The sequence below is a fragment of the Juglans microcarpa x Juglans regia genome, chromosome 1S, assembly GCF_004785595.1.
Source record: "Juglans microcarpa x Juglans regia isolate MS1-56 chromosome 1S, Jm3101_v1.0, whole genome shotgun sequence".
Taxonomy (NCBI): domain Eukaryota; kingdom Viridiplantae; phylum Streptophyta; class Magnoliopsida; order Fagales; family Juglandaceae; genus Juglans; species Juglans microcarpa x Juglans regia.
The window spans coordinates 16,035,683-16,060,360 of record NC_054595.1 but is presented as its reverse complement, the minus strand read 5'-3'; the positions used below and the strand labels follow the sequence as shown (position 1 = coordinate 16,060,360).

At 38.5% G+C, this 24,678-nt stretch overlaps 1 protein-coding gene across 9 annotated transcripts; it reads left to right on the top strand.

Moving 5' to 3' along the window:
- Positions 1–756: 756 nt before the first annotated feature.
- Positions 757–20,620, top strand: LOC121246098 (non-lysosomal glucosylceramidase-like). Of its 9 annotated transcripts, none has more exons than XM_041144103.1 (20): positions 758–940; positions 1,147–1,237; positions 1,371–1,476; positions 1,877–1,987; positions 2,164–2,220; positions 2,368–2,444; positions 2,535–2,634; positions 6,034–6,107; positions 6,777–6,877; positions 12,842–12,945; positions 14,020–14,073; positions 14,178–14,233; positions 14,321–14,359; positions 16,165–16,306; positions 16,632–16,816; positions 17,252–17,319; positions 17,536–17,608; positions 18,368–18,429; positions 18,584–19,709; positions 20,136–20,620. In XM_041144103.1, exons 3-20 carry the CDS (start codon positions 1,396–1,398, stop codon positions 20,401–20,403), a joined length of 2,778 nt encoding a protein of 925 aa, XP_041000037.1. In that variant the 5' UTR covers positions 758–940; positions 1,147–1,237; positions 1,371–1,395; the 3' UTR covers positions 20,404–20,620. The 9 variants fall into 9 exon arrangements, with proteins under 9 accessions (XP_041000038.1, XP_041000037.1, XP_041000036.1 ...); XM_041144102.1 differs by having other exon boundaries at positions 758–1,024; XM_041144100.1 differs by having other exon boundaries at positions 758–1,029.
- The last annotated feature ends 4,058 nt before the right edge of the window (positions 20,621–24,678 follow it).

Sequence of the window (24,678 nt, the reverse complement as noted above, 5' to 3'; positions counted from 1 at the left end):
ATTAGCCAATTCCCGAGAGAAATAATTGATCCCCACCATTATTTATTATAGGCTTAATACGAAAATAATTTTTATATTTTAGATCATTGTATGGATTTTTTATTTATTTTTTATTAGGTATACCGTAAAATGCATAAATAGCATGTAATTATTTTGAAAAAAAATAGAATCTACTATTAAATTCTTTAAAAAGTTAAAACTATCTCATCTCAATTTTAAATTTAAACACAAAATTTTAAAAATCAACTAATATCAACTCAATAATTTTACTACTATTCATAAATCATCTCAATTCATCTCATCTTAATTCACTGTCCAATCACCCCCTTTAACCTTCCAAACAAGTCATCGGAGTTCGTTTCTCGTCACATTACGCGGAGACAAAATGAATAATTCTTCTTATCATTCCTACACACTATATATTTTACTTATTTTAATTTTTTTCTTATAATAAGTATATAATGTATAAATGATAAGTAGAACAATTTAATTAATTTAACAAAAATAAAATAAAAATAATAAATAATAAAAATAAAAAATAATTTTAAAATATATACAATATATAATATGAGATGATGAGTAACATCCTCGACACGTAATAATCTGCAGAAAAATAAAACAATATGGAATCTGAAGTCAAAATAAAATCAATAAAAAAACCTATCCGATTATATAAAATAAATGCTTAAATGAAACTAATAAAATTCAGGAACGAGAGTTTGATTTGTTTTTTAATTTAATTTAATTTAGAAAGAATGTGTAAAATGCGTACACACTGCAACGGCAACCTTTTCAAGTTCTCAAGTTTTCAACTCCACTCTCTTTCCGTGTGGAGCCAGAAACGGATACAGGCATATATCTCCACATAGAGAGAGCTATTTCTCAGAGTGAGACAGGAAGAAGAAAGAGCGAGACAGAAAGAGAGTTGCGGAGCTTCAAGGTAAAGGTGGTAGATTCTGTGCACGCCACGACACAACTGCGCTTTTCAGAATTACGCTATCACTCGAGGCTCCTTTGATCATTGGTCCTGTCAGTTTTTCTTTTTTGTCACTGTAATCCGATTCCCGAGAAATTTGATGGGTTTTTTTGGAGTTTGGTTTCGGATCGTGTAATTCAGACTCGTTGTTTTTTCTTTTTTCGGACCAGACAAAAAGTTTTGAGATCTTTGATTTGAAGGTGAATCAAGCTTGCTTGGGCTTTCCCTTGTACGCTTTGGTCGTTGTTGTTTGGAGCAGAGGTCAGTCTTGGTATTTACCATCTTGTGTTGGAGAAGAATTTGTCGGTGACTTGTGCAAAACATTTGATTGGCCTTTATAGATTTTTAATTTTTTGGTTGGGATTTGTGTCGGTTTTTTCCTTTTGTTGTGTAGTGTATATTATATAGAGTTAGTCGACATGGTTAGTGGAACTTTGTTCCTCCGTAGAAAGAATTCGTGGCCGCCCGAGGAGTATATCAGCAGGACCACTTTGCAGTTGGTAAGCTTTTATGCTGCTTGTGTAGTCCGTTGTTTTTTTCCCCCTCTTTCTAAAATTAATTTCTAATATTTCTTGGACTCTGTTTGGTTGCTGAGAAATTGCAACAACGACATTTAAACTATAATTTATTCTTTACTTGGAAATTCAAATATCCAAAAAAAAGAGAGAAAATCCAAGTTAGCTTTATACCACAATCCAGATTAGAAGAATTTTTTGGATAAGTAACAATATCCATTAATATTGCCGGCAATTTTAATGGTAGTGATGCACTTCGTAAATGATACATTGGTTTTGGCAAAATGATTATTGTCCTTTACATAAAAGTTTATAATAGTTAGGACATCCGTTTTGAATATTGCACGTTGGCTAATGTTTTGTTTTCCCTGACACTTTTATGTAGTTTGATTTTGATAGTTCTGCTCCTCCAGCACACGCCTGGAGAAGGAGACTGAACAGCCATGCTAATATTCTCAAAGGATTTAGTATCACATTTATGGAAGCAATCAGGATGGTAAGTGAATGCTCTTTTTCGCATTAGTTCACTTATTGTGGAAAGTTGAAACAGATGAGTGCCACATATCATATTGTACGCATCTTATTCTTTATTTATTTAGCTATTTTTTTTCTTCTTTCAAATTCCTTATTAGTTGTATCCCCCCTCACTGGTTTTGAATTTTGAATTTCAAGGTTCGACTAGGTATACGATTGTGGTCTTATATCAGGAAAGAGGCTTCTTATGGACGGGTATTTCCCCATTTTCCTTAATGCAGAGGTCATTCATGTTATGATCTTTTGCCAGTGTTGTCGATTTGACCTTCTTAATTGTCGTAATTTGAGACCATTGAAACTTAGCTCCAAGAACCTGAATTACATTAGATATTATATGTACAGAAAGCACCTATTGATCCTTTCACTCGAGAAAGTTGCAAGCCATCAGCATCTCAAGGGGTTCCGCTTGGAGGGATGGGGTATGTAGTGCGTCAATTATAATGCTTCATTTCCTTGTTCTGTAAAACCACCTATTAATTTGACAGGGTCTACCTCTATTTGCATCACAGAAGTGGCAGCATATCTAGAGGCTTTAGAGGGGACTTTAGGCAATGGCAAATTATTCCCGGTATATGTGAACCTTCACCTGTCATGGAGAATCAATTCTCTGTAATGCTCTGACTTAACTTTATCCTATACTTGCTATATGCTTTCTATTTTCAATATAAATATGCTCTATGTGTTTTGACATTTTCGGTGCTTTTGACTTTCTTAACTTAACTAGCGTTACAAGCCACGGTGTTTGTTTTTCTTTTGTATGCAATATCAGAGAAGAATTGCATGCAGTAAACTCTCTAGGTGAGTATATAACCAAAAAATAGTTTAGGTGGTCCACAAATGTTAATATATTATTAACTTATAAAAAAAAAATGTTAATATATTATTATATCAAGCATATTGTCAGCTGAAGTGATTCTATAAAATAATTGTGGCTAAATGCTTTTTGTTTGGACTTGCTAGGATAAGTCTAGAGGTTGAAAGAAAGCTTTGCATTTAGATGATAAAGGTTAGTAGGTACTGGTCTTATCACTAAATATGGCAGTCTGAGTTAGGCTTATAAAATTTGTGGTACTGACTAATAGAAGTTGTTAGAAATCAACATTTGTCAAAGATGTTCCTGAAGCTTTGCATCTAGATGATAAAGGTTAGTAGGTACTGGTCTTAACCACTAAATATGGCAGTCTGAGTTAGGCTTGTAAAATTTGTGGTACTGACTAATAGAAGTTGTTAGAAATCAACATTTGTCAAAGATGTTCCTGAAATGCTATGAATATATTGAAGTGGTTAGAGCGTATGGGTTAAAAAAAAATAAATAAAGGATTTCGGACTAGAACATTTTCAGAAACCTACAAATCAATGTGAAAAGCAGTATAGACATAAAACTAAATATGGAAATTTTTAGTTGGATGGTTTGGTTTTGATTGTTGCTTGGAAAACCAAAAAGAAAAAAAGAAGCTAAAATGTGAAAGGAGAAATTACACTACCATCATTTTTGCAAGATGTACCTTAAACTGCTAAAACTAGCAATTGACATCCTATACAACCAAATTTGCAACATGTTCAATGTTTCATTTATCGTAACAATCAGATCTTAACCAAGTGTGTAAATTGCTGAAATCTTTAACTGAAAAAAATGGTGTATACAAGATAAAGCACCCGACTAATCCAGAACTATTATGAAGCGACATCTACACAAAAGAGTTTTTACCACTAAGGATCTGAGCTCATCCTCTATCTTCTCATAATCTTCAAATTTCTGGGCATTTTGTTCCTTCCAAATGCACCAATTAGACATATAGGAACCATGTACCACGTCCTCAATGTAATGACCCACATTCTCAATTCTCTAACAAGCCATCTTCTCAACAAGCCATTGGGCATCACACAAATAACACCAAAAATATGGAAGACCAAAGCCCATACTGTTTTAGCTACTTCACAGTGCAGCAAAAAGTGGCAATTGTTACCCCACTCTTCTTGCACATGTAGCACTAATATTCATCATGAAATTTTCCTCATTTTCACATTGTCAATTGTTAGGGTTTTCCCTAATGCAACTGTCCGCACAAAGAATGCCACCATGAGGGGGGGACTTTGTTCTCAAAATGCCTTTACAAGGAAGGGGCTAGTTTTATGGTCAATGCATTATTAAAAAGGTCTAATCTCAGGCTTCCTTTTTGGACAAAACCCACCAAATCTTATCTGCTTCCTCGTTGGAGAGCTACGATAAATCTGCCACCGATGCTCGTGAGAAATTATGAGCAACTCTGGAAAAACAATCCGCATCAAACTTCATGCCAGAATTTGATCATATCCCCATCAGCCACTTTGAACGAAATAATACCTAAGAAAGTCCCTCAACCCTAATGTTTTTCCACACCCCAACCCTGTAAGGACTAATGACTTCATTATAACTCCACCCTCTCTCACATGCCTACCATATTTGGCTTCCAACACGAATCTCCATAATGTTTCCCTTTCCTTGAAAAAGTGCCGTGGCTATTTTCCAAGCAAATGACATTTGAATATCAGCAAATTTGTAATACAAGACCCTCTAGGAAACTGGAGGACAACTCTTGGGCCAGCTAACTAGATATTACTTGAACTCATCACTGGACAAATTATACAAAGTGTTTTGGTCAAGTCAGCTTGTATCCTTTTGATATATAGAGTCAATTACAATCTAGCAATCGGTGTTCTATCTTTTCAGTGATGTCATTCCCCATTTTTTTGGCCTTAAGTGATGACCCAAAAGGGAGACTCAAGTACCTCATAGGTGGATCTGCCACCCCAAAATACCCCAACACACACACACACAACAAGGACTAAATATGACTTGGACAAATTAATCTTCAATCCAAAAGTAGCTTCAAAACATAAGAAGAGACGATGTAAGTGGCAGAAGTTATCTGAGTTGGCATCATGGAAGATCATTGTATAATAAGCGAAAAGGAGACGTGGCACAAGCAATTCATCAAAGCTCCTATGGCTTGCCAAAAATCTTGATAGATGTTCTCTATGTCTCGGATCTTAAGAGTTGTTAAAAAAACTGAGGGAGATCCATTAATCCACACACACCATTTCTCTCCAAATCCATATCTCCGTAACAAAGACAAAAAAATTTCTAATTAACATGATCATAAGCCTTCTCTAAATCGAGCTTACATAGCACATATTCTGAGAGTGCTATGTACTTTGGAAATAGACAATCGAAATAATTGTTGGATACTGAAATAAAAGTACAGATAACAATAAGAATGAGAGAGAACCCTCAGCAGGATCCTTAGTTCTGATCAGAAAGATGTCCATTTAAACTAAATAAGAAAGCTGAGTGAGTAAACGAAAACAAGAGGTTAGAGGCCCCTTGACTTATTTTTATTTCAAAATATAATAGTTGCCAGATGCTCTTGCTGTTTAGCCATCGTTCCTTTCCATTGAAGCAGCAATATCACATTTTGAAGCCACTAATAATGGCTTGTTCTCTGTGCAAGAATGACAAAGTGGCTGTTGCTCATGTGACAAGCCCCAATTTATTGACACTTATCGCCGCCATAAATATTAAAATATTTGACAGTTTCTAGTGTCAAATATTCTAATGATGACCTTTTTGGAAATAGAACAATGAACTGATGAAGAAGCTCTTAACTTTGAAATGATATGCCTGAAGTGTCTGCTGATCTTGACTTTGAAATGATAAGTTGATTTCTGGTTTCTCCGCCCTTCTATTTCCTATCTTATGCTTGGGCAGCATGGGCTGCATCTCTGTAGATTAATTTCATTGCTTGTTGCACCAGGGATGTTACATCTGTGACAATGCACTCAGCTACATAAAGAAAAGCTTTTTTGCCTTCTCATTCTGTGGCTCTGCGTAATTTATAAAGACTAGATATTTATATGTCATCTTAGTTACTGTGAAAGAAGAAAAAAGTTGATGTCCTATTTACAAACTTGACACGTGAATTTGGAGCCAAGGATGTACTTCTGAATTCTGTTTTTGTGCTGTTGCAGATTTTTATATCAAGAGATGGTGGAAACAAAAAAATTGCATCTGTTTTGGCTCCAGGCCGACATGAAGGGCTGGGGTAAGAAAAAACCAGGAAATTTCAACACTTTTGCAAATAAATCAGATATTTACATTTTATTGTAATATTTCAGTCATAATATATAGAATTACAGGAGGTAAATTCAACCTGCAACCACATATTAAAATCATGCTTGCTCATTGGATGTCTCAGGTTTGATTTCCCCTGGGTTGATCCCATGCATCTGGATTCTAGGTGATTGTGAGCATCAATATGGAATATTGACTCTTGAGTCAAATGGGTTGGAGATAATCCAATGTAATTGCTACCAAAAACAAAAATTTAGAATTATGCCTTCCAATCATTTTTTTTTATAAGTTATGCCTTCCAATCATAATGTCAAATAGGTAGTCTGTTTGCCTTTTATCAAGGGATTGAAATATATTGTGGATGACTGTTGGGTGGTGATCTAAGGTGAGTAGGCATGGGCAGATTTCAACAGTCAAATAAGGTCCTTGCATTCTAATGGATATGCCATTAAGATTTTATACCTCTACTAGAAGGATTCTGAAGATTTCTTTTCAACTTCATGACTGAGAGTGACTGTTTTGTAGTTCATTATTGAGTGATTCAGTGAGGAAAGAATGTCAAATCCACTCATTTTCTCTGATTTTGAGGTTTAAAAAGTAGAAATTAGATGTGGTGCTGATTGGTGTCATGCATTGACAGGAAAGCTGGCGATCAGGGTATATCGTCATGGGGTTGGAATTTGAATGGTCAGCATTCTACATACCATGCTTTGTTTCCTAGAGCATGGACAATATATGATGGTATCATTCCACTTCATTAATTCTGTTTGCCGTATGTAAATCCTTTTTGGGGTTATTTATAAATTGGAAAATGCTACTTTGCCTACTCAACGTGCCCCCTTATTTTGACACCTCATGTATTTTAATTTTTTTTTTTAAATTTTTTTCTTTAATTAATAGTTAAGGAAGTGATTATTAGTGTATTGATATATTTTTATATTTTTTAAAAATGTTTTAAAATGATAAAAAAATATGAAAAAAAAATTGAAAAAAAAGAAAAGGCCAATTTGGCCTAGCAGTCAAATGGAGCGGTGCTACTCAGGCGGCAGAGTAGCACCGCTCTTATAAATCTTACCATAATATTAACCTGATTGAAATGGCTTTGGGAGTTTTCGTTGGTTTTCTCTCCGTACAGTTTCAGTTTTCGTTGTGGCTTTTTCCTTACTGTTTGTAGTGATTCGTTAATGGCTTTTTCTCCTTGAGGGGATTAGTGTTTCACTAAGTCATTAGGGTTGTATTGTTTGTCGGCTGGTTTAGATGGGGTTGTGTAATGAGGTGTTCATTGACCAGAAGCTTTTTGAGTTCAGAAAGGAGAACGCAAGATGGTGGAGGAGTATAGAAAGTAGTCGCCGTGTGGTGAAATACATTTCAGTAGATGTTGAAACACTGGGCTGGCTGGGTTCTATGGTGAAGGAAGGCGCAGAAACACTGGACTCTCATGAGTTTTTGAGAACTCGTAGAAAAGGTGAAACTGTGTTAATAGTGAGGAAGGGACGTAATCTCCATGGCAGTTTCATATCCCTTTCAGAATTTGGTCGCGACAAGAGGAGAGGTTTGCTTGTGATTCCAGAAGGGAGGAAGGGGGAAGGATGGAGGAACTTTGGAGATTCTTTAATGGAGCTTTCTGCATCTGCTGTTTCGACCCAGGCAGAGTTTGGAAAGAAGAACAGAGGAGTGGGAGGTCCTTCATCGTCGTGGGCAGGAGTTGCTAGATTGTACAGTGAGGTGCTGAAGAAGGTACCGCCGCGTGCTGTTAGAGACGTGGTGCCAGGCGCTAACAGTGTCGAGGATGTGCAGATGTATGGTGGAGAAGACAGTAGACTGTTGGGGTTAAAGGCAAGGCAGAGCTGAAGGACTTCGTGGGCCGTAAGGAGGGGCTTCGTTCTACGGGTCTAGTTTTGGGCCATGGTATAGGTCAGGCCTCAGGCCCAAAGCAAGTATGGAGGGCAGTGGCAACCGAGGTCTCGGGGCAAGTTTCCGGGTCAAAGATTTCGGACAAGGCTGTGGCGCCGATATGCATCTCACCGGCAACTCTTCCGGCACAGAAATTGCCGACGAACTCCGTCGACCACTCAGGTGAGCCGGTAAAGGTGTTCCGACTGGAGGATTTAGAGGAGGGGGAGATTTCGGGGGAGCCGTTAGTGTTGGAGAGTTTGAGAAACGATTCTGCGTCTTCGTTTCTAGGGATGATGGTGGAGAATGGGCTCTCTGAGCCGTGTGTGGTGGTCGAAGGTCCTGAGGCTGTGTAGGTGCAATCAGTAGCGATGGAAAATGGAATATCATCTTCGGGTGAGGCTGTGCAGGTGCAGTCTGTGTATCCGCTTGGATCCACACCAATGGAGTTGAGTGTTGTTGGTGGGATAATTTCTAGGGATGGTAGTCCTCGTAAAAATATGGCCTTAAGTGGTGAACCTATTAGCTTGGGTGGCTCGGAACTGATTTTGAATCCCAATAATTGTGTTAGTGAGGAGGGGGCTCTTACTCCTCTATGTACACTTCCTCCCAGTTTTGAATATGGGAGTGTTTCATCGAATTGGATTTTTAAAAAGGTAGAGGAGTTACAAAATATTTTTGGGGTTTCTTTTGGAGGTTATGAGGAGCAATTTATGGCCCTTCTTGTGGCTATTGAAGCTAGTAGATCGAAATCAGCTACAAAACAAGTCAGGGAACTTAAACGTTTAACATGCTCCATCAATTATGAAGTTAAGGGTGGGAGTAGCGGAAGGGTTAGACCGAAAGGGAGGGGGAAGTTAAGTTTTAATGAAGCCTAAGATTGTATCGTGGAATGTACGGGGTCTCAATGATAGTAATAAATGTCTTCGTATCAAAGCTTTATTGAGATCGTGGAAGGGTGATGTGATATGTTTGCAAGAAACAAAGTTGGGTTTTATTGATAGAAGATTGGTGCGTAATATATGGGGATGTTCGTATGTGGGTTGGTCCTATTTGGCCTCTCAGGGAGCATCAGGTGGTGTGTTATTAATGTGGGATAAAAGAGTGGTTGAGGCGATTAAGGAGTGTGTTTGGGAGTTTTCGGTTTCGGTGTTATTAAAAAATGTGAGCGATGGGTGGGATTGGGCTTTTGCAGGGTCCTATGGTCCCAATATGGATAGAGATAGGCGAAGGTTGTGGGAGGAGTTGGCGGGAATTTACTCTTTATGGGATGTGCCGTGGTGTATGGGGGTGATTTTAACATTACTTGTTTTCCTAGTGAACGATCGGGGCATCATCGGCACACTTTAGCTATGTCGGAATTCTCTGAGTTCATCTTTGATTTGGACCTTATGGACCTTCCCTTGGTGGGTGGTGAGTACACATGGTCTAACGGCATGTTTGGTCGAAATTGGATAGATTCCTTGTCTCGCCGTTATGGGAAGCTCATTATCCAGAAGTAAGTCAGAAAAGGTTAGCTCGAGTCAGTTCAGACAATTTTCCCATTCTCTTAGATTGTGGGGGCATTCACGGGGGTCGCCGGTATTTCAAGTTTGAGAATATGTGGCTTAAAGTGAACGGGTTTGTAGAGTTGGTGAATACTTGGTGGGCATCGTACCAGTTTAGTGACACTCCGAGTTCCATTCTTGCAGGTAAGCTGAAGGCTCTAAAACAAGACCTGAAGAAGTGGAACTTGGAAGTATTTAGGCATACTGACAATCAAAAGTTCACTTTGTTGGAGGAATTGCAGGAGCTAGAGGGTAAGGAATCATTGGGAGGGGCCTCTGAGGAGGAGTTATTGAGGAAAGCCATAGTTGTGTCAGAGTTGGAAAGGGTTTTGTTGGCAGAGGAGACATCATGGCGTCAAAAATCCAGAGCCCTTTGGTTGAAAGAGGGTGATAGGTGTACGAAGTTTTTTCACAAAGTGGCTAATTCTCATCGACGTAACAATGTGATTGAGTCGCTTCATTCAGGTACTCAGGTGCTATCCTCTCCCACTAAACTAGAAAGTCATATTGCACAATATTATGAGACACTTCTCACCGAATCTGTATCTTGGAGGCCGAAACTTGATGATTTATCATTTGAGGCAATTGATCCGCAACTTGTGAGTGTGTTGGAGAGACCTTTCGATGAAGATGAGATTTTCAAGGTCATCTCTAGTATGGCTAAGGACAAAGCGTCGGGTTCGGATGGTTTCTCATTGGATTTCTTCCAAACTTGTTGGGATGTGGTGAAAGGTGATGTCATGCGGGTGTTCAGTGAATTTCGCGCTTTTAAAAAGTTTGAGAAATCACTTAACGCGACTTTTATTGCGCTCATTCCCAAGAAACATGGGGCTTCGTGTATTGAGGATTTTCGTCCAATAAGTTTGGTTAGTAGTGTCTATAAGATTATATCAAAGGTTCTTGCTAACCGGCTTAGTCCAGTGTTGGAAAATATTATTTCCAAGCCTCAGAATGCTTTTATTCGAGGGAGATAGATACTTGATTCGGTGCTCATTGTAAATGAGAGCCTAGATGCTAGATTGCAGGAGGGAAGTCCAGGTATTCTTTGCAAGTTAGACATGGAGAAGGCCTATGATCATGTGAACTGGGAATTCCTTTTGTATTTGCTCAAGATGTGTGGTTTTGGAGATAGGTGGATTTATTGGATGCGTCATTGTATTTCAACGGCTCGGTTTTCTGTGCTAGTTAACGGCACTCCTGCTGGTTTTTTTGATAGTTCTAGGGGTTTGCGGCAGGGGGATCCGTTATCTCCTCTTCTTTTTGTTATAGTTATGGAGGCGTTGAGTAGGATGGTGTAGGCTACTGTTGATGGGGTTTTTTTATCTGGTTTTCAGCTTGGAAATGGCTCTGGTAGCCATTGTATCATTTCTCATCTCCTATTTGCAGATGACGCTCTGATTTTCTATGAAGCGGATAGGAGTCAGGTCCAAACTCTACGTGCATTATTACTTTGCTTTGAAGCAGTGTCAGGGCTTAAGGTCAATCTTGGCAAATCTGAGATGGTCCCTGTGGGTGTGGTTCCTAATATACGCAGTCTAGCAAGACTTCTGGATTGTAGTGTGTCCTCTTTCCCGATGAAATATTTGGGCCTTCCGTTAGGCGCAACTTTCAAGAGTAGAGCAATATGGAATGGGGTGGTAGAGAAGATAGAGAAAATGTTAGCTGGATGGAAAATGGCAGTTGTGAATGGGGGGTTGGGTGTATGTAATTTGAGAACTTTTAATAAAGCGTTATTGGGGAAATGGCTTTGGAGATATCATTTGGAAGGGGGATCACTGTGGAAAGAAACTATAGATGCTAGATATGGCGTTGCTTGGGGTGGTTGGTGTTCCAATGAAGTGAGAGGGGGGCATGGAGTGGGGCTATGGAAGTTTTTAAGGAAGGGGTGGACAAGCTTCATAAATCATATTCGCTTTGTCGCAGGGGAGGGCAACCGTATCAGTTTTTGGCGGGACGTGTGGTGTGGAGATCAGACATTGGAAAGGGTGTTTCCGGCTTTATATCGTATTGCAATTAATAAGGAGGCTTCAGTGGCGGATGTGCGGTTATCTGCTCATGGTTCGCATCAGTGGAATATTTTGTTTAATAGGGATATTCATGATTGGGAATTATCTATGGTTTCAGACTTTTTCAGCTTGCTACACTCCTTGGGGACTTCTATGGCACAGCCTGACAGTTTGAAATGGAGGATTTAGGATCACAAGAAGTGCACAGTAAAGGCGTATTATTAATTCTTGATTGCACAGGATCACACCCCTTTTCCTTGGAAGAGCATTTGGAGGTCTCGTGTACCCTCTAGAGTTGCTTTCTTTGTTTGGAATGGCGCCCTTGGGAAGATCTTGACCACTGACAACTTGAGGAAGAAAGGATGTATAATGTTGGATTGGTGTTACATGTGTAAAAAGAATGGGGAATCGATACTACATTGTGATGTAGCAAGGGGGTTGTGGGATGAGACTTTTAGAAAGGTTGGTGTGGCTTGGGTAATGCCTATGAGGGTGGTGGATTTGATGGCTTGTTGGAGAAAATTGCAGGGCAATCCTCAAGTGGCAGCAGTTTGGAGAATGATTCCGTTGTGTATCATGTGGTGTATTTGGACGGAAAGGAATGCGCGCTGTTTTGAAGACAAGGAACGAACAACGGTGGAGCTGAAGAATTTTTTTCTACATACTTTATTACTTTGGTTTTCAGCTATTGTATTAAATGGGGATGATATTCATGAATTTCTATCCGTAGTTCATCGCTCTTAGAATGTATTTAGGAGTTCTATTGTATACTTCCTGTGTACATGGTACATGCCTATTACATTCACATCAATAAAGTTTATCTCTTACTTATAAAAAAAAAAAAAAATAAATCTTACCATAGGAACTACCACTCAATTTTCAATTGCACCCATAGAATTTGACCAAGTGCAACTTGGACCCTATTTTAAACTTTTGGGCTCAGTTTGCCTTATCCATTAGAAACCACCACTAATTTGGATAGAAAACTATAAAAAGACACCATTACCCTTAAAATTAAAACTTGGCCTTTCAAATCCACGAAGGGAAATTTCTTCTTTTTGGTCCATTAAAAATTTAAAATGATAAGACTTTTTAGCAGAGGGTGGTAACTTGCACTGAAAACTTCATGTTTGGGCCCCATGGGCGTTGGGTCAAATTTTTGGGTTGAACTGACAATGGGGGTAGTAGTTCATGGAGGCAAAATGTAAAATTATAGTTTATCTTGGATTATTGTGTTAAAAAACCTATGTCTCTTGTAGGTGAACCGGACCCAGAACTGAAAATATCTTGTCGACAAATATCACCATTCATACCACATAATTATGGGGATAGCAGTCTTCCTACTGCTGTTTTTGTTTACACGGTATGTTTGTTCAACTTCTCATTTCCGATGACAGTGTTGAAAAAAATAAAAAGATAACAGTCTGATGACATGGTTCCTAGCTTCGTAACCACTGATGTCAGCAAGAGCTATCCTGACGCAAACTTCTAGCATCTAATTGTGTTGCTGGTTGAACTTTAGTAATTCAAGATGTATGTGCATACGCTGGAAAGTATAGGTATAGCATTTTTCTTCAAGAGATGTACCTCGTATGACTGTAAGCGTTATCGCTTATCTGAGTACTGCCCTCAGTCACATCAAACCAATATGCAGCCTCGTCAGCTATAGCCGCTGCTGATTTTAAAAAAATGCGAACTCCAGTATCTTTTTGCATTAATAGTATGGTTCATATCCATATGGCTGATCCCTTTCCATGTAAATCTTTTGGTTGACCCCATTCAATTAATTGTTTGCATTCCTTGACCTGAAACAGTATGCATGCTACTAGCATGTTTACTGATGTGGAGTGGCTACTTGTGCTCTAATCAGATGTGCTTTTTTAAGTGATGGATCCCATTTGAAGGGGCTCATGTGTGCCTCAATCATAAACAGAACCACTAACTGATGGCTGGTTCTCCAGTATTTCAAATATGCACATATAATGTGTTTCAATAATTTGAACTTGACTTTGCCTTCAGTCTGTTGCACCTGTAAATGAGGCTCTAGCTCAAATGACATCTTCAACCTTTTAAGAACAAGATGAGAGGTTGAGGTCATTGTTTCAAGATCAACTGGTGCCTGTGTAACTTGCCAATAAAAGAAAACTGTGTACTGTTTGCATTACAGCTTTTGTCATAAGAATTATAGCTAAATCCTGTCACTCATCTTAGTAAACTGTAGATAAAGCCAAAAACCTTCTGTGGCAGAGGTTTAATTACATCCTGTCACTCATTCAGCCACTGGTAGGTAAAGGAACCAAAATTCTGTAGTCTGATGAATGATGACCTCTGTGACTCATTTTTGAGGGATATTCCAATTTCGTGTATTTCTGGTAAGTAACTTTTTTGGTGATTTTGATTGTCTGGTTTTTGATACTGGTACTTGTTTATGTTGTAGTTGGTTAACACTGGTCGAGAAAGGGCTAAAGTCAGCCTTCTATTTACATGGGCGGTGAGATTACATTTTCCTGTCAGTGTTGTATTACCTTTATTCCAAGCAATCGAAAGATATAGCATGGTTTCTTGGATATTCAGTCATTGTTTCCTCTTGTGCAGAACTCAATTGGTGGAATCTCCCATTTCTCAGGAGATCATGTGAATGAACCATTTATGTTAGTATATGGGATAATTTTTGTTTGTGCCTTTTATGCCCGGCATTTTATCTATATGATTTGACTTTCTTCTCTTTCTTTTGATAGAGGCGAAGATGGAGTCTCTGGTGTACTTCTACATCACAAGCAAGTCATTTTACCTTAATATATATATATATATATATATATATATATGTATATGATGGTTGGTTTGCATAAGTTCTCTTGGCCATTTCAATGTTTTTGTTGGTAAAAGTGAAGGCAAGGTATTTAAACCCCCGTCACACCCACCCACCCACACACTCATACACAAACTAGAAAGGACAGGCCCCAGCCAGAAGAACAACAGAGAAAACAGTAGAGAGAGGGAGGCACAAAGGAATACCTTCCTTTGTATTTCCGCTTGTCAGTAACAAACCAAATAAAAATCAAGAGAGATTGAGAACTGATGGTAAGAAAGATATATGCGTGTGTGTAAGTGCTGGGGCTTCAAAGAATATGGATTCACTAAAAATTTGGATGCCAAATATTTATCTAACTCACTCAAAAGACAGTTGAAAGGGTTTGATCCTATATACTGTTTAGGTAGTGGGTTAATTCTTTTTTTAGGTAAAATATAAAGAGAATGTTATCATCCATAACATGATGAAATGTATTCAGCAAAACTTGTGTAGTCCAAGGTTTTATGTACTTGTTTTATCACTTGAATTCACAACCCCCCCCTCCCCCCCTCCCTCCCTCTGAAGTTAAGGTAAGGTGTTCAATGTTTCTCTAATTGAGAGGTGACATTAGTTGAAGAGGAGGAAATGAGCATTTCTTCCGATTTATTGGAATGAAGTCCAGAAAGTAAAAACTGGAATATGTATGCTATTTCTTGTTTGAATATCCATATACAAGTGAGAAAAACTTAATTTCACACATGCCCCTACTCTACAGCATCCTATCTCTTAGAAAATATGCCTAATGCAAAATTGAAATGGTGTTTGCACTTTTGCTGCTATGGCATGTGTACTAAAATATTAGGGAAAACCTAACTCAAATCCGTAAAGCAAGAAAAATAGATTATGCCACTTTGGCATTCTAAAAGCTTCTCTCACTGAAGCAAGTCATAAAATGATTGGAACATGCAAAATTTGGTTCTCATCAATTTAAAATGTCACGAATTCAAGGCATATGCCTTATATAAGCTCCCGATTTAACTGCCTATTAGCTAAGTTTTCCATATCTAGCAGGTTAAGGCACTTTGGAGGGATATTTATTTATTTTTAATTCATCTGGGTGTCTTTTGTTCCAAAATATGAATCCATATATAAATTATTATCCCATATTGAGTATTTTGGTAGACATTTGGACTAGAATTTTAATGAATCAACTGAAATTAACATCTTAATATCTAGGACAAAATTGAATTAGTTGTATTTTATTATATGTGCTATTAAAAAAACGTGCCTACTCTTGGAAGTTTTAAATCTCAACAATCAACCTTCTTTATCTGCAGAACACAAAGGGTTAGAGAGAGAGTGAGTGAGATAGTTGCCTAATTGCCTTCTTGTTCATATTACTTTTTTCTATATGTCAGTGTTGCTGGTCAACATGTTGAAAGATCCAAGCTTCCTGCATTGTTTTATGCAGACAATGTTTCCTTCTTGTTCATGTTATTATTTTTTTTCATTCAAGTTCTTACTCAACCAGTGTAGCATTTTGAATTATTTCAATTTTGTTTCTTTTTAATTTAACATTTTCACTGTTCATTTGTTACACATGAGGAGAAATATTAATTATTTATAAGTAAAAGGAGAAGCCTTTAAAGCCTGAGGAGAAATGTTTTTATTAGACAAAAGATTTGAAAGTTAGTTTCGTTCGGGTCATTCACAGAGTATGTTTTTTGTTAATGAATTTGTTTACTCCACGACTAGCTTCAATTGTTTCATAGGATTAGGTCAATATTTCAGGACTGCAAGAGGGAATCCTCCTGTTACTTTTGCAATAGCTGCCTGTGAATCTCAGAATGTGAGTGTGTCTATTCTTCCATCTTTTGGGCTGTCTGAAGGAAGTTGCATTACTGCGAAGGACATGTGGGGTGGAATGGTTGAGGTAGTTATTTGCTTTTTTTTTTTTTTTTTTAACTTACCAAAAAGTTATTACCTTTTTTCTTGTTGGGCGGAGGTTTCTATCTTTGCTTTGAGCCTTCTTTTGCATAAGGACTCACATATAGTTTTCTGGTTTTTTTTGCTATGTAGAGCTTCGGACTGGTTGATAGTGGTCATATTCAATTACTTTTGAATTTTCTCTGTAATAGAGTTTCTTTGGTTGTAGAAGTCTCAGCTTCCTTTCAACTTTCAAGTTTGTGACCGAGTATCGACAAAAAGGCTCTGGTGCTAACAAGAATGAACTCTAACTCTATTGCTTGTATCTTTAGGATGGACAGTTTGATCGAGCAAACTTCGGTACTGGACCGAGCATTCCCTCCTCACCTGGAGAGACAGTGTGTGCTGCAGTTTCAGCCTCAACATGGGTGGAAGCTCATGGAAAGTGCACTGTTGCATTTGCTCTTGCATGGTCATCTCCAAAAGTAAAATTTTTGAAGGGCAGCTCATATCATAGGTGTGAAGCTCTTCTTTCCTAGTCTGCATTTACATGTTTGTTTGAACTTTGTTTGTTTAAGTTATACTTGAAACCCTTCACTGGAATCTGAATTTACAAACATGTCTAGGTAGCATTATTAATGCCGTAGTAATTTTCAGAAGTTGCTTTTGGACCTTTTTGTGATCTTTTGAGTAAAAGGTTTAGGAATAGATGCTTTCATCATTTGTCTCAGAATATGAATTTACAACATGTGACAAGTCCTTGATGGTTAAAAATCAAAACGTGTGTATTCCTGCTCTCCATTGCAGTTTTATGTAATGGTTGGAGATTGTCTTGTTGCCTTTTTATGTGACAATATATATGTCACAATAATTGTTTCCTGAGCTTCTTCCTCGTTTTCTGTCTACTCTTGATTTTTTTTTTTTTTTTTCATTTTTGCCTTATTGGTTGCAGGAGGTACACAAAATTTTATGGCACATCTGAAAGAGCTGCTGTGGACTTGGTGCATGATGCACTAACTAGTATGTATCTTTTCGTTTAGATCTGTTTCATATTCTGTTGAAGCCAGTGTCCAATTTATTAAGCCATCGTGTGCTGTGTTTTGTATGTTTGTGCTTTTCGTTTTTTGTTATATTGCAGTTTGTGCTTTTCATTTTTTGTTATAAGCTTCAATGGGTTTTGTATGTTTGAGAATGTAATGCATCTTATTCCATGATATTACTTGGAATCTTGAACAGATTATAAGCGGTGGGAAGAAGAGATAGAGAATTGGCAAAGTCCTATCCTGAATGATGAAAGGCTACCAGAATGGTAATACTTAGTCAAACTAATATAATATTCTAACAAACATTTCACTTGGTATCTTAAATATATGGAAACCTTCACAAGGCCCATCCACAGAAGCCTTTAAGTCCTATATGTTGGACATTCAATTCTTTCAAAGTAGGCTTAGATGTTTGAAGTCATACTAATATCATATTCTAACAAAGATTTCACCTAGTGTATTAAATATGTGAAAAGATTCACAAGGCCCATCAGCAGTAGCCTTTTAAGTCTTATAAGTTGGATATTCATGTCTTTCAAAGCAAGCTTAGATGTTAAAATTAGACTTTATACCCACGAACTACTGGTAGTTTATTGTGCACATTGTAAATGAGTGGTAGTTTGGGGTTGCAATGTAATTACCCCCATCTTTTGAAGTTCTTCAGAGTTCCTGTCTAGATTGCATATGCTGAAGGGCTGGCCTTATATATGAATTTTAATCCCTCCAATTCATTTATACATTCCAAAACTTGTGTGGGTCTCTATGAGGAACCATTCATGGGCCTGGTGAGCTCCAAGGGACCCTTGGTGTCAAGCCTATTCTCGATAAACACTCCACAACTGGTCATCTAAGAGATATTGGTCTTAAAAACACATGAATACCATTGGGTTGAGCTTTTATGGGTTGCGAAATCTATGCCCAGTAATTTGCTCGAGCAATTGGTGATTTTGGCACATATGCTATTTGTTCTGGATTTTCTTGAGTCTTTTGTTGGAGATACATAATGCTATGTCCACTATTGGCAGGTACAAATTCACATTATTTAATGAGCTGTACTTTTTAGTTGCTGGTGGAACAGTTTGGATTGGTACTCATCTGTGCCATCTTTTACATCTTGATATTTTACAAGTAAAATTTGGTTCCCTAAAGAGGATAATATTGACAATCTCTTTTGCTTGTGGCTACAACTTCGTCAGAAAGGTCAGAAATAACAGTGAAACTGCTTTGATATTTTTGTACAGACTCTCTGTTGTCAACTCCAAACATGATAAATGATCACCATCAATTAGTAGAGGTGGAAAATGCAGATGTCAAAGTAACTGAAACCGAGGTGGACTGCAGACAAGACTCAAATAAAAGTGATGATGTTGGAAGGTTTCTGTACTTGGAAGGAGTGGAGTACATCATGTGGTGTACATATGATGTTCACTTCTATGCTTCATTTGCACTTCTTGAGCTGTTTCCCAAGATTGAACTCAACATTCAGCGCGATTTTGCAAAGGCTGTCTTATCTGAGGATGGAAGGAAAGTAAAGTTTCTGGCAGCGGGCAATTGTGGAATGCGTAAGGTTAGAGGAGCGGTTCCTCATGATCTGGGAACACATGATCCATGGAATGAACTGAATGCATATAATATTCATGATACAAGCAAATGGAAGGATCTGAACCCGAAGTTTGTGCTTCAAGTGTATAGAGACTTCGCTGCAACAAGGGATATGTCATTTGGAGTTGGTGTTTGGCCAGCAGTTCGTGCTGCCATGGAATACATGGAACAGTTTGATCGGGACGACGATGGCCTCATTGAGAATGATGGCTTTCCAGATCAAACATATGATACTTGGACAGTTCATGGTGTAAGTGCTTACTGTGGGTGCCTGTGGCTTGCCGCACTCCAAGCTGCAGCTGCAATGGCTGTTGAACTTGGGGACAGCAGTTTTGCTGAAAGGTGCAAAAGCAAATTTTTGAAAGCCAAACCATCATTTGAGAAAAAATTATGGAATGGTTCTTATTTTAACTATGACAGTGGGTCAAGTAGCAACAGTAAATCAATACAAGCAGATCAACTGGCAGGGCAATGGTATACAGCATCCTCAGGGCTGCCTTCACTTTTTGATGGCTTTAAAATCAGAAATGCCCTTCAGAAAATCTATGATTTCAATGTAATGAAAGTTAAAGGAGGCAGAATGGGTGCTGTAAATGGAATGCATCCCAGTGGAAAGGTAGATGAGTCTTGCATGCAATCACGTGAAATATGGTCTGGTATAACCTATGCTGTGGCAGCTACAATGATCCTCACTGGAATGGAGGAGGAGGCATTTAAAACTGCTGAAGGTATTTTTATTGCAGGCTGGTCTGAAGATGGATATGGGTGAGTTCCATACATATGCTTTAGTTATTTGTATTGTGATTGCTCCATTGAACTGTATGAAGGATCACTTACGGTATGAGATGAACAATAAGTATATATCATGTCACTTGCCGATAACCATGATATATAAAACAAGGTCCAAGATTTTCAAATTTTGTGTTGTGTTACTTTAGCTGATCCGGAGATGGAAAATTTTACAAACCTGGGTTGATTGTCTTCGGTTGCATGTGCCCTGTCCTCAACCAAATGACCATTTGAATTTATCAACATAACAAAATGTACACCTATTAATAATTTAGTATCTTGTGTGAGATACAAAGACCACACAGTTTGGAACTGCTTATATCAGGGCTGTCCTTTCTTTTTTGATGGGGGTGTGTGTATCTAATTTGGGTATTGAGACATCTTCCTTTGTGCCACATGCAGATACTGGTTCCAGACTCCAGAGGGGTGGACAATTGATGGGCATTTTCGATCTCTCATGTATATGAGGCCACTCTCAATTTGGGGTATGCAGCATGCATTATCACTGCCCAAGGCAATTCCGGAGGTCCCAAAGATCAATATAATGGACGGAATTCACACATCTCCCGGTAGGTTTAGATCCTCTCACAATGAAACAGGCGTTAGAAAGATAGCGCAAAGTACCTCCAAAATTCTGTGTTTCACTGCGGTTGCTGATTGTAGCATGTAAGTTCCCTCATCATTGTAAAGAAGTGTTTAGGGAAAGTATTCCGTTTAGAAAATAGCGATAAAAGTCTGGTTCGTAACCCGGCTAATACAATTAGATGATGTATAGGTGACAGGTCTTTCCTTTTCTCTTTAGTATTTTGTATTTACTTTTATTTCTTATATTGTGAATAGGTAAAATACTTCATTTGAAAAATATTGTGCAACTCTTCCTCAGAAAATCCATTGTGTTATATGTGGTTATAGTTGGAATGGTGGATTCTAAAACCTAAGATGTTTGGATGCTCAGGACAGAATTATCAATGAAGATAAAAGTAACAACTTTTTTAGGTGAATTAAATGTGATCCATATGTACATTGTTGCTGCCCAATCTTTGTTATATGCATTATCAACCCATTGGCCTTTTGATAGGGGAAAGAGTTTTGAAGATTGAAAGGGGATCCAACTTATGTCAAGGAACTTCTCAAGGGGATGGCAATGTAACAAACCCAATGGCGGGGTTGGCGACATCTGAGGCTTTGTTGGGCTGGAATTTAGTAGTTTTAGGCCCATGAATTTACCTATGTAGTTAGTACTAGTTAAGTCCAATTATGTGTATAAATATAACAAGGGGCATTCTGGAAGATTGATAAAAATAATCAAGTTTCTCTCTTTTTCTCTTGGAGGCAGGATCACCCCCAAAGTTGACCAACTTTCTTGTATTTCTTTTCATTTTCCTTATATTTTTCATCCAAGATATTAGGAAGTGTAATTGTCAAGGATGGGGTACATGAAGGCAGTCCTTATAGAGACAAAGTTATTCAAGATTGGCATGCAGAAAGTCGAGCATTATGCATCATAGAGAGGGAAAGGAAGGTGACTACAAAGTTAGTAATAAGTTCTACAATAGTGATTTGGATTGTGCAGACTCTGGAAGAATGCTTTCGATCGGATGGTAATAAGGGTTTTATCAAAACTTCTAGCTTTGGTAGCAATGCTTATATTGCACGACGGTCCTCTAATGCTTATGGATGATATTTGACCATAGTAGAGTATAGAGGTGGTGGTAGGAGAAGCATAATCATCATACCCAAAGAAGTTGAAGGTCAAGGTTGGAGAAAGATGGCTATGGAGCTCTGTGAGATGTGTGGTTGTGTGGGTAAATTCATAGGGAAGAAATATGGGAGTGTTGAGTCTTTCATCCAACGACCTCTGAAGATAGCCCACATGTGGTGCAACTGCTGGTAAGACATACGCAGAAGTAGTTGTAGGCTATGCTCCAACCACTAGAGGTGACGCCAGTAGAATAGAAGCGATATCGGGAAGAGCAGGGTTGAACCAAGAACTAGAGGGTAGTATCAGAATATTGAAGGAGAGAGAAGTTACTGATGCGCCGTTAGCCAGGAGTGTTTTCGCAAGAAGGGATGGTGGCTCTTTGTTCAAGGCTTGGAAGTGGCCTGATATGTCTCTAAGTTATTGGGTTCACATATGGGCATGGGGGAAACAAGAAAGTCTTGGGCTGAAAAGGGTAAGCAAAAAGCCCACGAACCCACAGGGCACTAGACCCAGTGATGGCGGGTCAAAAATGTGTGCCACTCCACTTTTGAGCTTGGGTCTTCCTTTGAAGCTGCACAAAGCTCACTAGTGGCTGCCAATCATCAAATGGGGTCACCATAGATCGATTGATGGGGGAAGGTGAGCTGGCAGCTGGTATCCCGGCTGAGGGGGGCATCGACGTTAAGCATAGTGGATGTTGGGCTGGTTTTTGACACAAAAAAGTCGGTTGGACTGTCCAAACCGATGGGAACACCTCTGCTCCACTCCAAAGAGTGTTGTTGTTGGAAATGAGTGAGCTTTTGAGCTTGGGAAATGATCCAACAGAGGCGTGGGATCGTGAAGATGATACGGAGGTAACGGGAACTTCAAACACTGTGATGGTTGTGTTTGAATCGGATAGGTCTGAGGGAGAGTATTGGCAGAGGCTAGGTTTGGTCTTAGATAGAGTGGGTGTGGTACAATCAACTCCACTGATGAGTGAAGATACTTGTATGGAAGAACCAACTCCCTTGGTTTTCCTTACATCCAAGCAAAAACATCAATATCCAGGCTTCAGATTGTGTTTTACACAAGGCAAAGGAGATTCAACACTGTGTGTGGATTTTGTGTGATGGTTTTGAGGATTAATTTATAGCTCTCCTTGCAGCTATAGACGTTGGACAGACTCATTCTGCATCGACGGGGAGCTCACATCAGTTAAGAAAAGAGCAAGAGAACTTAAAAGACTTGATTGGACAATATGTCTATGGTGAATGAATGTTTCGATAGTCGACTCAAGTCGGGAGAGCAGGGGCTTGCAAGCTGGATATGGAAAAAGCCAATGATCATGTCAATTGGAGATTTTTATTTTACATGCTCGAGAGATATGGTTTTGGTATGAAATGGTATACATGGATCTATCACTGTATCTCTATGGTTTGCTTCTCTATATTAATTTGTGAATGGCATGCCAAAAGGCTTCTTTAAAAGCTTACGATGATTGAGACAAGGTGACCCTTTATCTCCGCTACTGTTTGTTTTTGTGATAGAAGCTTTTAGTAAGATGATTTCAGGTGTCATGGAGGGTAGGTTCATATCTGGATTCTTAGTGCGGGAGGCAATCACTGGTTCGCTCAACATATCTCATTTATTATTCGGCGATGATACCTTAATATTTTGTGGGGCCATACATGATCAAATTTGAGCTTTGATGGCTCTCCTTTAATGCTTTGAGGTTGCATCAGGATTGAGGGTGAACTTGGCCAAAATAGAAGTAGTGTCAGTGGGAAATGTTCCTAATGGAAAGTATGTGTCCATTTTGGGTTGTAAGATATCTCAGCTACCCATGAAATATCTTGGCCTCCTGTCGGGTGCTATGTTCAAATTGAAATCTATTTGAGATGATATTCTAGAAAAAAAAAATGGAGATGAAATTAGTTAGTTGGAAGATGATGTATCTATCCAAAGGGGGTATAGGGTGACCTTAATCAAAAGTAATGTTTCCAATTTGCCAACTTATTCCCTCTCCCTGCAAAGGTGGCCCATTGCATGGAGAAACTCCAACATGATTTCTTATGGGGGATAAAATATGAATTTAAATTTCAATTGGTGAAATGGGCCGCAATATGCTCTCCCATTAAAGGAGGTTTGAGAATTCGGAACTTGACATCTTTCAACAAAGCCTTGCTTGATAAATGGTTATGGAGATATCACTATGAATGAGAGGCCTTGTGGTGAATCGTCATCGCATTAAAGCATGGGGAAACATGGGGAGGATGGTGTTAATTAGGTGAGTGGGAGTTATGGAGTGGGGGCTATGGAAGCATATAAGAAGAGGTTGTGACACATATGCAGCAAATACTCGCTTTACTGTGGGTAACGGATTGAAGGTCAAGCTTTGGTATGATGTATGGTGCGGTGATAGGGTACTCAAGGAAGTTTATGGCTTAGCAAGAATGAAAGAATGAAAGAAGTTTAAGGTGGACTTTTTTGCTGGGACAACTTCATTGGGCAAGATCTTGATTGTGAATAATCTATGAAAACATCGGGTGATTGTTGTGGATTGGTGTTGTATGTGCAGAAAGAATGGTGAGATTGTAAATCATCTTCTACTGCATTGTGAGGCCGTTAGATCACTATGGGATGATGTCTTTAGAAGATTGGAGTTAGACTGGGTTATGCCTGCTACGATGGTTGAGCTCCTGGCCAGTTGGAAGAATTTTGGACAGAATTCCACAAATCTTAGCCATGTGGAAGATGATTCCTATATATATTCTTTGGTGCCTATGGAAGGAATGAAATGATTGGACTTTTGAAGATAAGGAGCGAACAAGGAGATTAGAGTGTTCTTTGTTAAAACTTTGTTCCTTTGGGTGAGTGTTGTAAATTGTAATGGCCTAAATTCTCATGATTTTCTTGTTTCTATCTCTCCCTCTTAGCTAGATGTAAACTCTTGTATACCCTTGTAACTTGGGCTATGCCTACTCATATTAATACAAATATCTTTTATTTATAAAAATAAAATAAAATGAAAGAAGCCTTGATTGCGGATCTATTAATCATCTCTAATGGTCCTCCTCAATAGAATTTTACATTTTTCAGAGACGCACAAGATTGAGAAATTGATTTTTTTCGATGTTCTTTGACCTTGTGTACTCCACCCGTTTGTCGGGGGAATTGAAGACAAGATCTCTTGGTGCTCCTCTAAGAAAGGAAGATTCACAGTCCGCTCTTTCTACCAAACCATGACCATGCACAACATAA